Source organism: Carettochelys insculpta, chromosome 22 (genome assembly GCF_033958435.1).
Source record: "Carettochelys insculpta isolate YL-2023 chromosome 22, ASM3395843v1, whole genome shotgun sequence".
Taxonomy (NCBI): Eukaryota; Metazoa; Chordata; order Testudines; family Carettochelyidae; genus Carettochelys; species Carettochelys insculpta.
In genome coordinates this window covers 10,504,529-10,515,322 of record NC_134158.1, presented here as the reverse complement: position 1 = coordinate 10,515,322, position 10,794 = coordinate 10,504,529, and the positions used below count along the sequence as shown (strand labels likewise).

Below are 10,794 nucleotides of genomic sequence, written 5' to 3'. Positions count from 1 at the left end.
CCCAAACCACCTGCTATAATAGGCCCTTCCAACAGGAGCTACTCCCTCCTCAAAAATGGAATATTCCACCATCCTTCCTTCAAGGGGCCTTTCTGACACTCCTGTCTTTTCTATAATGGAACATCCCAATACCCCCCCTTCTATAATGGAATGTTCTACACCCTGTTATAATGGGTCTTCCCAGCAGCAGACACTTCCCTCCCTTCTACAATGGTTTATTCCATCCCACCCCCACCCCAGCTAGCATGGATCATTCCGCTTGAACACACCCCCACCTCTCCTTCATAATGGGGCAGTCCCACCTCTGCTACTAGTGGATCATTCCACCCCGGTGGGAAAGCCCAACCCACCCACCTCTTGGCCAATTAGGGACTTCTATCCCCTGCAGGTGGCCTGGAGGCTCCTGATTGGCTGGGGAGGATGTCACATGTTGCTGCCCTATACTCAATGACTCCCTCCCTCCCTCCCCACAGAAACCCCCAGGCACGGTGGGGTCATTGACAGACCTTTATTGACACTGTCACATGGAGGTCGCCCCGTGACCCCTGACCTTTCACCCTTGGGCTGACCCCAGGAATGCCATGGGCTCCTGACCTCCCCCACCCAGAATCCTTTGTGAGGTTGGCGCCCGTCTGGCGGGGGAGGGGGAGGGGATCTCCCAGAATGCTTTGCAGGCCTGGCCTGTGTCACGGGGGCTGGCCTTCGTTAGGAGCCGGGGGCACAGCGTGGGGGGAGGGGAAGAGGTCACGACCCTCAGCCCAGGGGTCACACCGACGTGAACAAGTGGCGCTCGGCACCGCCCCCGCCCAGGACCCCCCTGGGAAAACCAGCCCCCCCCAGTGGCACCCCCCAGCCTGCCCCCCCGCTGTGCTGCCTTTGGCGGGGCGGCTAGGGGAGGTCGGCGATGGCTCGCTTGGCCGGGGGCCCGGCCAGCTTCTCCTCCTTCTCCTTGGCTTTGTCCTCGTACATCAGGATCCTGGGGGGAGCGAGAGGAGGTGAGCGGGGGGAGGGAGCGAGGGGAACCGGGGGGGCGGGAGGGAGCGAGGGGCACTGGGGGGCGCTCACAGCTTGAGGATGGCCGAGCGCTTGCCCAGCATCAGGCGGAGGAAGTCGCGGTAGCCAATGGTCTCGCCCAGGCCGCCCGTCGCCTCCAGGATCATCTTCTTCAGCTCCAGGTGGGTCTTGGCCGCCCCCAGCTTCTCCAGCATCCGCTTCAGCGCCATGAGGTCTGGGGCGGCAGAGGGGCTTGCACGGCCTCGCACGCTCGCTCGCATGTGCCCGTGCAACTCCACACATGCTTGTACTCACTGACGCACGCACACAGGAGCATACTCACGCCCACGCTAGCACGTGCTCTCGCACACTTGTGCACTAGCACACCCACGCTCACCGATGCACACACTCGCACACCCACGCAGGCTCACTCGCTCACGCATGCCCTCTCACACTGGCATATGCATGCACGTACGAGCATGCACAGGCACACATATTTTGCACACACACGTGAACACAGCTGCGTGCCCTGCACACATGTTTGTGCAAGCACAGGCTTGCACAGGCACACACCCTTGCACTCTCACACGCTCGTACACACAAACCTCACGCTTGTAGTTGCCCTTGCACCTGCTTGCACACCTGCACACATATTTGCACATGTATGTGTACTGCACATACAGCGTCACACACTCACAGGTGTTCACGCTCGCACATGCCTGCACATTCTCACACACCCCTCCAGGTGTGCACACTCACACAGACCTGTGTGCACACTCAGAGGCACACACTTGCACACATGGTCACACTCATGCTTGCACATGGACTCACCGATCTCCCCCTCTGCATTGAGGTCGAACTCCATGTACTTCTCTGCAGGACAGACAGACAGACGGACGGTCGGACAGACAGGCGGCTTGGACGGAAGCACCCAGGACCCCCCCCACTCACGGGGCAGTGCTGCCCCACAGCCCCCTCCGAACCCCACTCCCTCCTCAGCCCCACCCCCTCTGCCCTGGCCTCGCTCACTCTTGAAAGCCTCCAGCTTCGCTGGCAGGTCTTCATCCGTCTGGTACTTGGGGTCATCCAGGAATTCCTGGGGGCAGAAAGAGGGCTGGGGCTGAGGGGCGCCTGGGCCGAGAGGGGTGCAGCAGGGGATTGGGGGGCAGAGGGGGCCGGGGAGCAGGGGGCAGGCACGGGGTGGATTGGGATGGAGCTGGGGGACAGAAGGGAGTACAGAGGAGGATGGGGGTTGGGGGCAGAGGGTGTCGGGGAGCGGGGGGCAGGCACGGGGTGGATTGGGATGGAGCTGGGGGGCAGAAGGGAGTACAGAGGAGGATGGAGGTTGGGGGCAGAGGGGGCCGGGGAGTGGGGGACAGGCACGGGGTGGATTGGGATGGAGCTGGGGGGCAGAGGGGGTTGAGATGGGTGGGGCAGGTCAAGGGACTCTGCTTTTGTGATTGGCTCCCCTCCCAGATGACATCACAGCATGCCTAATATGAAAGAACGGGCCTCAGCGTGTGACATCACCAGGCCTATGACATCACAACCGAGGGACATTGTAATGAGTGGCACACGATGTCACAGAGCGCCCTCTGATGTCACCCTTCCCTGTCATGACATCACTGCCTAGCTCTGACAACCAGCTCAGTTCCCCTCCCCTGACCTTGGGTCCCGCCCGGCGGGGGAGGGGGGCGTCTACCTTATTGAGGGCGTCCAGGGTCTCCTCCTGCTGCTCCTTGAGCGCCCCGAAGGCCTTGCCCCCTGTGTGGGGCAACCAGGGGTTAATGGTGCCCCCCGCTCCCACCCCGGGGGCCCCCTCCTGCCGGCCCAGCCCCGAGAGAGGAACTGACCCAACCAGCCACAGCCTAGCGGATCTGAGAGCAGGGAACTGCCCCTCCCCCGCAGCCACCCTGGGAATGGGACCCAGGCATCCGGGAGGGCTAGGGGACCCCCCAGCCCTCAGGGCAATGAGGGGATGGGGTCCGCGTGGGGGAGTCTGCCCTTGGGGATGGGGCCCAAGTGCCCACAGGTTGGAATGGAGGAGGCGGGAGACCCAGAGGGCGAATGGGACCCAGGCGTCCGGGAGTGGGGGTGGGGAGACCAGGATGAGACCTAGGTGTCCGGGGCGGGGGTGGCGAGGCCGGGATGGGACCCAGGCGTCCGGGAGTGGGTGTGCGGAGACCGGGATGGGACCCAGGTATCTGGGGCGGGGCTGGGGAGGCCGGGATGGGGGATGGGACCCAGGCGTCCAGGAGTGGGTGTGCGGAGACTGGGCTGGGACCCAGGTATCTGGGGTGGGGTTGGGAAGACCAGGATGGGGGAAGGGACCCAGGCATCCGGGGAGCCGGTACCTTGCAGGTTCTGCTGGGAGCTCATGGCTGCACTGACCTCTGTGTCCAGCAGGACCCTGCGCCCAGCTGACGCCCTGACACTCTGCAACTTCCTCCACTTCCCCCTTCCGCAGCTGGGGCCTGGCCCGGCAGCCTGGCCACTTCCCCTTCCCCGGGCCCCGCTGCTCTCTGCCCCCCACGCCTTGTTCTAATGGGCGGTTTCACAGCTGCCAGACGCCAGCCCAGAGCCAGCCGCATCTCAGTGCCAGGCGAGGGGTCCCTGTGTGACAGCCTCTGCCCCGCCCCACAGCCAGCCCCCCCGTTGGCGCCGGGCAAGGGGTCCCTGTGTGACAGCCTCTGCCCCGCCCCAGAGCCAGCCCCCCCCGTCAGCGCCGGGCGAGGGGTCCCTGTGTGACAGCCCCCGCCCTGCCCCAGAGACAGCCCCACATCAGCACCGGGCGAGGGCTCCCCATGTGACAGCCCCCACCCCGCCCCAGAGCCAGCCCCCGCTTGGTGCCGGGCGAGGGGTCCCTGTGTGACAGACCCTGCCCCACCCCAGAGCTGGGGGCTGGGCTGACAGTGGGTCAGGCTGGGAGGACTGGGTCAGCAGTGGGGCAGCCTAGGGGGGCTGGACCAGTAGTAGGGCAGGTCAAGGGGGCTGGGCCGGCAGTGGGGCTGGTGGGGGGGCTGGACCAGTAGTAGGGCAGGTCAAGGGGGGCTGGGCCAGCAGTGGGGCTGGCAGGGGGGCTGGGCCAGCAGCGGGGCTGGCAGGGGAGTTGGGCTGGCAGTGGGGCATGTTGGTGGGGCTGGGTCGGCAGTGGGGCTGGCGGAGGGCTGGGCCGGCAGCGGGGCTGGCGGGGGGGTTGGGCTGTCAGTGGGGCTGGCGGGGGGGCTGGGTCGGCAGTGGGGCTGGCGGAGGGCTGGGCCGGCAGTGGGGCTGGCGGAGGGCTGGGCCGTCAGTGGGGCTGGCAGGGGGGCTGGGCTGGCAGCGGGGCCAGCAGGGCCGGAGGGAGGTTTCCGGCCCCGCATGGGTGTTCCCTTCTGGGCCCCGCTCTCTCTGGTTTCCATGACTCACGTCCGGTGGGGCGCTTGGCTGCTGCCTGCGGGGTCGGGGTCTCACTCGGGGACCCCTGCAGCCGCCTCGCCCCTGGCTCTGCACAGGCCCTGCCTGGTCCTGCTGGCCTGCTCCGGTAAGGGGGACCCTGCCCTGCCCCCCAAGCCCCTGCTCCGAGCTCCCGCGGGCTCGGCTCCCAGCCCTGGCGGCTGAGAACGGGGCGGGCGGGGGGCTGGTTTTCGGGGGAAGTTTCCCTGTGAAGTTTCGAGGCCCTCGGAGACGTCTGCCAAGGGGGCAGGAACCGGCGAGCAGCCGGAGGAGAGCCACGAACCCGGCCCTGCCGCCGGCGGTGGGGAAGAGGTGCCGGGTCGCGCCCGTGTGCTGCTCCGACCGGCGATCGTCGGCACCGTCGGATGGGGCTGTGTAACCGTGCGGGTCACCCCCTTGCCTCGGCTGTCGACCGTGGCTTGCTGCCCTCTCGGGCTGGCCCGGCCTCGCCGGTGTCCCCGCCTGCCGGCCAGCCTCAAACAAAGCTCCCTGCGGTGCAGCCTTTAACCCTGGCGAGATGGGCCCCGGCCGCGGCCGGCGAACGCTTCCCCGAACCAGACGGGGGAATTTGGGCAAACCTGGGCACTGGGGGCGACGCCGGCCTGGCCACGCGGCCCCTGGAGTCCGGCAGGGACGCCGGCTTTCGCAGCGGCACGTCCGCGACCAGCACTGCCGGGGAGGGGCCCGGTTCCGGGGGCTGTTTAATATGGGTTGTAACGGCCAGGCCAACGGCTGCGCACAAGCCAGGCGGGCAGGGCACAGGCTCGGCGAGGTGAGACAGAATGAACGTACCCGGCACCTTCCCTCGCTTGCTGCTTCGATGAGTGGTGTGATCGTCGCTCGTTCGCGTGCTCGCGCCTTCCTTCCTTTGCTCGCTCGCTTGCTGCCTCGCTGCTTCGTTCGTTCCTCTGCTCGTTTGGGCAGCCGTTCATCCGGCGCTTGGCTTGTTTCGTCGGCCGCTTGTTGGTTCCGTCCCTGCTTGTGATGGAGTCAGGGGAGTGCATGGGTGAGACTCAGGCTGGGTGTGCGAGACAAGCAGAGCAGCTCCCAGGGCTAAGGATGACTCCTGGGCTGTACCTGGGCTGGCAGGTAACACCTCTGCCCTGAGCACAGAGCAGGGAGGAGCCGAGCTGGGTTGGAATTGGAGGGGGCAGTTAGAAGCTGGGGAAGAGGGAGCTGGAAGGCGCCAGCCTGGCGAGGGGGGAAGCTGCACCCTAGAGGGGCCCCCCTCAGGCTCCTCTCCCCAGGACGGGTTGCAAGGACTGTCTCTGCCGGCTGCACTGACCCCTCTGTGCTGAGCTGGGCTCTGTCGCCTCACAAACCTCCTGTTGTACCTGCAGAGTGAGAGTCACTCCTGCCTGCGGATGGGGTGCAGAGCCTGGGGACCCCTGAACCCCATCACACTGGTTTATTGGTTTGTTCATTTGTTGATTCATTTGTTTGTTTGTTCGTTCGTTCCCTCGCTCGCTCGCTTGTCCATTGGTGCGCCTGTTCATTCATTTGTTCCCTCGCTCGCTTGCTTGCTCAGCAGTCCATTGGCGCGTCCAGTCGTTGGTTCCCTCGCTCACTTGCTCGCTCGGCGGTCCGTTGGCACGTCCGGTCGCTGGTTCCCTCGCTCGCTCGGCGGTCCGTTGGCGCGTCCGGTCGTTGGTTCCCTCGCTCACTTGCTCGCTCGGCGGTCCGTTGGCACGTCCGGTCACTGGTTCCCTCGCTCGCTCGGCGGTCCGTTGGCGCGTCCGGTCATTGGTTCCCTCGCTCACTTGCTCGCTCGGCGGTCCGTTGGCGCATCCGGTCGTTGGTTCCCTCGCTCGCTGGGTGGTCCGTTGGCGCGTCCGGTCGTTGGTTCCCTCGCTCGCTCGGCGGTCCGTTGGCGCGTCCGGTCGTTGGTTCCCTCGCTCGCTCGGCGGTCCGTTGGCGCGTCCGGTCGTTGGTTCCCTCGCTCCCTCGGCGGTCCGTTGGCGCGTCCGGTCGTTGGTTCCCTCGCTCGCTCGGCGGTCCGTTGGCGCGTCCGGTCGTTGGTTCCCTCGCTCCCTCGGCGGTCCGTTGGCGCGTCCGGTCGTTGGTTCCCTCGCTCGCTCGGCGGTCCGTTGGCGCGTCCGGTCGTTGGTTCCCTCGCTCCCTCGGCGGTCTGTTGGCGCGTCCGGTCGTTGGTTCCCTCGCTCCCTCGGCGGTCCGTTGGCGCGTCCGGTCGTTGGTTCCCTCGCTCCCTCGGCGGTCCGTTGGCGCGTCCGGTCGTTGGTTCCCTCGCTCGCTCGGCGGTCCGTTGGCGCGTCCGGTCGTTGGTTCCCTCGCTCCCTCGGCGGTCCGTTGGCGCGTCCGGTCGTTGGTTCCCTCGCTCGCTCGGCGGTCCGTTGGCGCGTCCGGTCGTTGGTTCCCTCGCTCCCTCGGCGGTCCGTTGGCGCGTCCGGTCGTTGGTTCCCTCGCTCGCTCGGCGGTCCGTTGGCGCGTCCGGTCGTTGGTTCCCTCGCTCCCTCGGCGGTCCGTTGGCGCGTCCGGTCGTTGGTTCCCTCGCTCGCTCGGCGGTCCGTTGGCGCGTCCGGTCGTTGGTTCCCTCGCTCCCTCGGCGGTCCGTTGGCGCGTCCGGTCGTTGGTTCCCTCGCTCCCTCGGCGGTCCGTTGGCGCGTCCGGTCGTTGGTTCCCTCGCTCGCTCGGCGGTCCGTTGGCGCGTCCGGTCGTTGGTTCCCTCGCTCCCTCGGCGGTCTGTTGGCGCGTCCGGTCGTTGGTTCACTTGCTTGCTCGGTGGTCCGTTGGCGCATCCGGCGCCTGGTTGCTTTTCCTCCTGGTGAGGTTCTGTTGGAAACTCCCCTCTTGGAGCTCTCCGGCAGACGTGGGCTCTTCGGCGAGGTTGAATTCTCCCACACATTGGCCCTTTGCGGCCCGGCCCGGCTCACCGAGTCTCTGCCCGCGTAGCTCTGCTCCCGGCGAAGGCCTGGAGCTTTCTCTCGCGCCGTTGCCTTTTCTGGCATGTGTCCCCAGCCCACTGGGCTACAGCCCGGGCCGGTAAATGACGGCTGAAACCGTCCCCCCTGGCCCTCCGCCAGAGACCCGCGCGGCGGAGCGGCGAGGGGAGCCGGGGCCGGCCACGGCAGCTCACCGTGGCGCGTGGGAGCTCAAGGAGCAACGGAAGGGCCAGAGCCAGGCGGGCAGCCCTGGACACGCTCTTGGCGCTCAGCGGAAAGGCTCCGTCACCGAGCTGGGCCAGGAAGTGGACTGGCGCCTCTGTTCTGCCGGCCCGGCTGCCCGGAGCGCCGAGTCCCTGGGCAGAGCCGCCTCCCGCTCGAGGCCAAGCCGGGCCGCCGAGGGCAGGGGGGGCCCCCCAGCGCGGGCTGGCCGGCAGAGAGGTAAGAGACGGGAGGTGGGCTCGTTCCTGCCAATGGCACAGCTGGGAGCTCGCCCTGGTCACGTGCAGGGTCACTGGGCCCCGGGCAGCCCAGGTTAAACACCAGCGCTGGGAGGGGGCAGTGGGGGCTGGTGGTTAGAGCAGGGGACTGGGAGCCAGGACTCCTGGGTTCTCCCCACGCTAGGAGGGCAGTGGAGGCTGGCGGTTAGAGCAGGTGGAGGGTTGGGTGGCAGAGATCCTTATCCGGGGGTGGGCAGTGGCTCTGTCTGTCCACCCCTGTTTTGCTGGCCTTGAACCTCTGACTTCTCAGGTTTGTGGGTGCAGGGGCTGTGGGTGGGGGGCTGTACCCGGTGGGTGACCCTGCCCGTCTCTCCGAAGGCTGCTGGGCGCAGGGGCTGTGGGTGGGGGGCTGTACCCGGTGGGTGACCCTGCCCGTCTCTCCGCAGGCTGCTGGGCGCAGGGGCTATGGGTGTCCCAGCCCAGCTGGGCCCAGGGCCCCGAGGGCGGCTCCGTCACCCTGCGCTGCTCCTACCACAGCCCCCGGGCGCCCCAGCTCGGCAGCTACGCCTGGGAGAAGGAGGTGGGGGGCGCCTGGCTGGAGGTGAGCGACGGGCACCCCGAGTTCCGGGGCCGGGTTCGCCGCACCGGGGAACGCAGCTTCCTGCAGGAGCGCCGAGCCGACCTGGAGCTCCACCACCTGCGGCCCTACGACAACGGCACCTACCGCTGCCTGGTCAACATCCCCCTGGTGGGGCAGGGCGTGGGGAACGGCACCTGGCTGCAGGTGCTCCCAGCCGGTGAGGCCTGGAAGCCTGGGTTCTCCCGGCACTGGGGGGGCAGTGGTGGCTGGTGGTTAGAGCAGGGGCTGGGAGCCAGGACTCCTGGGTTCTCCCGGCGCTGCGGGGGCAGTGGCGGCTGGTGGTTAGAGCAGGGGCTGGGAGCCAGGACTCCTGGGTTCTCCCTGGCGCTGGGAGGGCAGTGGCGGCTGGAGGTTAGAGCGGGGGCTGGGAGCCAGGACTCCTGGGTTCTCCCGGCACTGGGGGGGCAGTGGCGGCTGGTGGTTAGAGCAGGGGCTGGGAGCCAGGACTCCTGGGTTCTCCCGGTGCTGCGGGGGCAGTGGCGGCTGGTGGTTAGAGCAGGGGCTGGGAGCCAGGACTCCTGGGTTCTCCCGGCGCTGGGGGGGCAGTGGGGGCTGGTGGTTAGAGCGGGGGCTGGGAGCCAGGATTCCTGGGTTCTCCCGGCACTGGGAGGGCAGTGGGGGCTGGTGGTTAGAGCGGGGGCTGGGAACCAGGACTCCTGGGTTCTCCCGGCGCTGGGGGGGGCAGTGGGGACTGGAGGTTTGAGCAGGGGGCTGGGAGCCAGGACTCCTGGGTTCTCCTGGCACTGGGAGGGGAGTGGGGGCTGGTGGTTAGAGCAGGGGCTGGGAACCAGGACTCCTGGGTTCTCCCCGGTGCTGGGAGGGCAGTGGGGGCTGGTGGTTAGAGCAGGGGCTGGGAGCCAGGACTCCTGGGTTCTCCCGGCGCTGGGGGGGCAGTGGGGGCTGGTGGTTAAATCAGGGGCTGGGGGGAAGGAGGTTGCAATCAGGCCTAGGGGGTGGGGGAGGGCACAGAGATCTGACTTCCTCTCCTTTCCGGTCGCTCTCTCCTCACCCCGCCAGCCCCCCCGCCAGCCCCGACATCGCCCCTGGCCCTGGCTGTGGCTGTGGGGCTGGGCACCGCCTTGGGCATCACTGGCGGAGCCGCCGCCCTGGTGTGGTTCTGCCACAGGCAGCGCAGAGGTGAGAATCCCGGGGCCTGGCCCAGGCCGAGACCCCGAACTTTACCCTTAACTCTGACCCTCACCAGGCCTCCAAGCCGGGACCCCCAGCGGGTTCCAGTGCCTCAATAATGCTCTCCCCCCCCAGAGCCGAGTGAGGTGCGACCCCAGAAGGAGGCCCCCGTGCAGGTAAGACCCCCAAGGTGCCCCATGGAGCTGGGCCCCTCCCCCAGCTGCCATCGAGGCAGGGCCCTCAGCAGGGCAGGGCCGGGGTGGATGGGGGCTGGAGGACAGGTGTGAGTGGAAATGGGGGGCTGGCAGAGCTCTGGGGGGCTGTGGGGGGGCTGGCATGGCGGTGGGGGGTGGGCGAGCTGAAGGGGGCTGGCAGGGTTATGGGGGGCTGCGGGGGGGCTGGCATGGTGGTGGGCGAGCTGAAGGGGGCTGGCAGGGTTATGGGGGGCTGCGGGGGGGCTGGCATGGCGGTGGGGGGGCTGAAGGGGGCTGGCAGGGTTATGAGGGGCAGTGGGGGGCTGACGAGTCTCTCCCTCTCTCTCGCCCCAGGCCCCGGGCCCCATGCTGACCTACGCGGAGCTGAGGGTGCAGCCGGGTCGGCACCCGGTGCCCGTGGGGAACCCTGTTACCTACGCCGCCCTGGGGAGCCGGGGCGGGGCTGGGGGGGCGGGACACCCCCCTGCAGACCCTCCCAGTAGGAGCCGCAGGGCCCCCAGGGCGTTTCTCCCTCCGCCCACCGGGGGGCGCCACTGCCCCACACAGCCCAAGGCTGCAGTTCCACCCTCCACCACCAGGGGGCCGCCCGCCCTGCTCCCCCCAGCCTGGGGGCGACCCCGGCACCCGCTGCCCTGAGGCTGCCTGGTCCGTGCCCCTGGCCCCTCCGGTCCCCTGGGGGCAGCCCCTCGCCTGCAGCCCCACGGCCCTGGGGTGACCCCCTGCCCCACAGCCCCCTCGCCCTGCCAGTGCCCCCCAATTCCTGCCCCACAGCCCAGCCAGTGCCCCCCAACTCCCGCCCCACAGCCCCCTCACCCTGCCAGTGCCCCCAACTCCTGCCCCACAGCCCGGCCAGTGCCCCCCAACTCCTGCCCCACAGCCTGGCCAGTGCCCCCCAACTCCCGCCCCACAGCCCCCTCGCCCTGCCAGTGCCCCCCAACTCCCGCCCCACAGCCCTGCCTGTCCCCCCCTTGCGTGCTGCCTTGGAGCATGAGGGTTGAGCACCCGCCCGGCAGTTTCCCAGGCTGCAGCACATGCGGCCGGCG

The 10,794-nt window shown here is 68.5% G+C and overlaps 2 protein-coding genes across 4 annotated transcripts; one reads left to right on the top strand and one right to left on the bottom strand.

The window, feature by feature from the left end:
- Nucleotides 1-842: 842 nt before the first annotated feature.
- Nucleotides 843-5,024, bottom strand: AIF1 (allograft inflammatory factor 1). Of its 3 annotated transcripts, none has more exons than XM_075017713.1 (6): nucleotides 5,007-5,024; nucleotides 2,696-2,757; nucleotides 2,023-2,089; nucleotides 1,825-1,866; nucleotides 1,066-1,228; nucleotides 843-976 (listed from the first exon to the last, which is right to left on the bottom strand). In XM_075017713.1, the coding sequence occupies exons 4-6, from the start codon at nucleotides 1,856-1,858 to the stop codon at nucleotides 889-891; spliced, it is 285 nt and encodes a 94-aa protein (XP_074873814.1). In that variant the 5' UTR covers nucleotides 1,859-1,866; nucleotides 2,023-2,089; nucleotides 2,696-2,757; nucleotides 5,007-5,024; the 3' UTR covers nucleotides 843-888. The 3 variants fall into 3 exon arrangements, with proteins under 3 accessions (XP_074873814.1, XP_074873813.1, XP_074873812.1); XM_075017712.1 differs by lacking the exon at nucleotides 5,007-5,024 and adding an exon at nucleotides 3,385-3,418; XM_075017711.1 differs by lacking the exon at nucleotides 5,007-5,024 and adding an exon at nucleotides 3,348-3,403.
- Nucleotides 5,025-7,123: 2,099 nt separating this feature from the next.
- On the top strand, nucleotides 7,124-10,473 carry LOC142025127 (uncharacterized). Its single transcript, XM_075017657.1, has 5 exons — nucleotides 7,124-7,769; nucleotides 8,215-8,565; nucleotides 9,426-9,545; nucleotides 9,672-9,712; nucleotides 10,085-10,473. Exons 1-5 carry the CDS (start codon nucleotides 7,433-7,435, stop codon nucleotides 10,385-10,387), a joined length of 1,152 nt encoding a protein of 383 aa, XP_074873758.1. The 5' UTR covers nucleotides 7,124-7,432; the 3' UTR covers nucleotides 10,388-10,473.
- The last annotated feature ends 321 nt before the right edge of the window (nucleotides 10,474-10,794 follow it).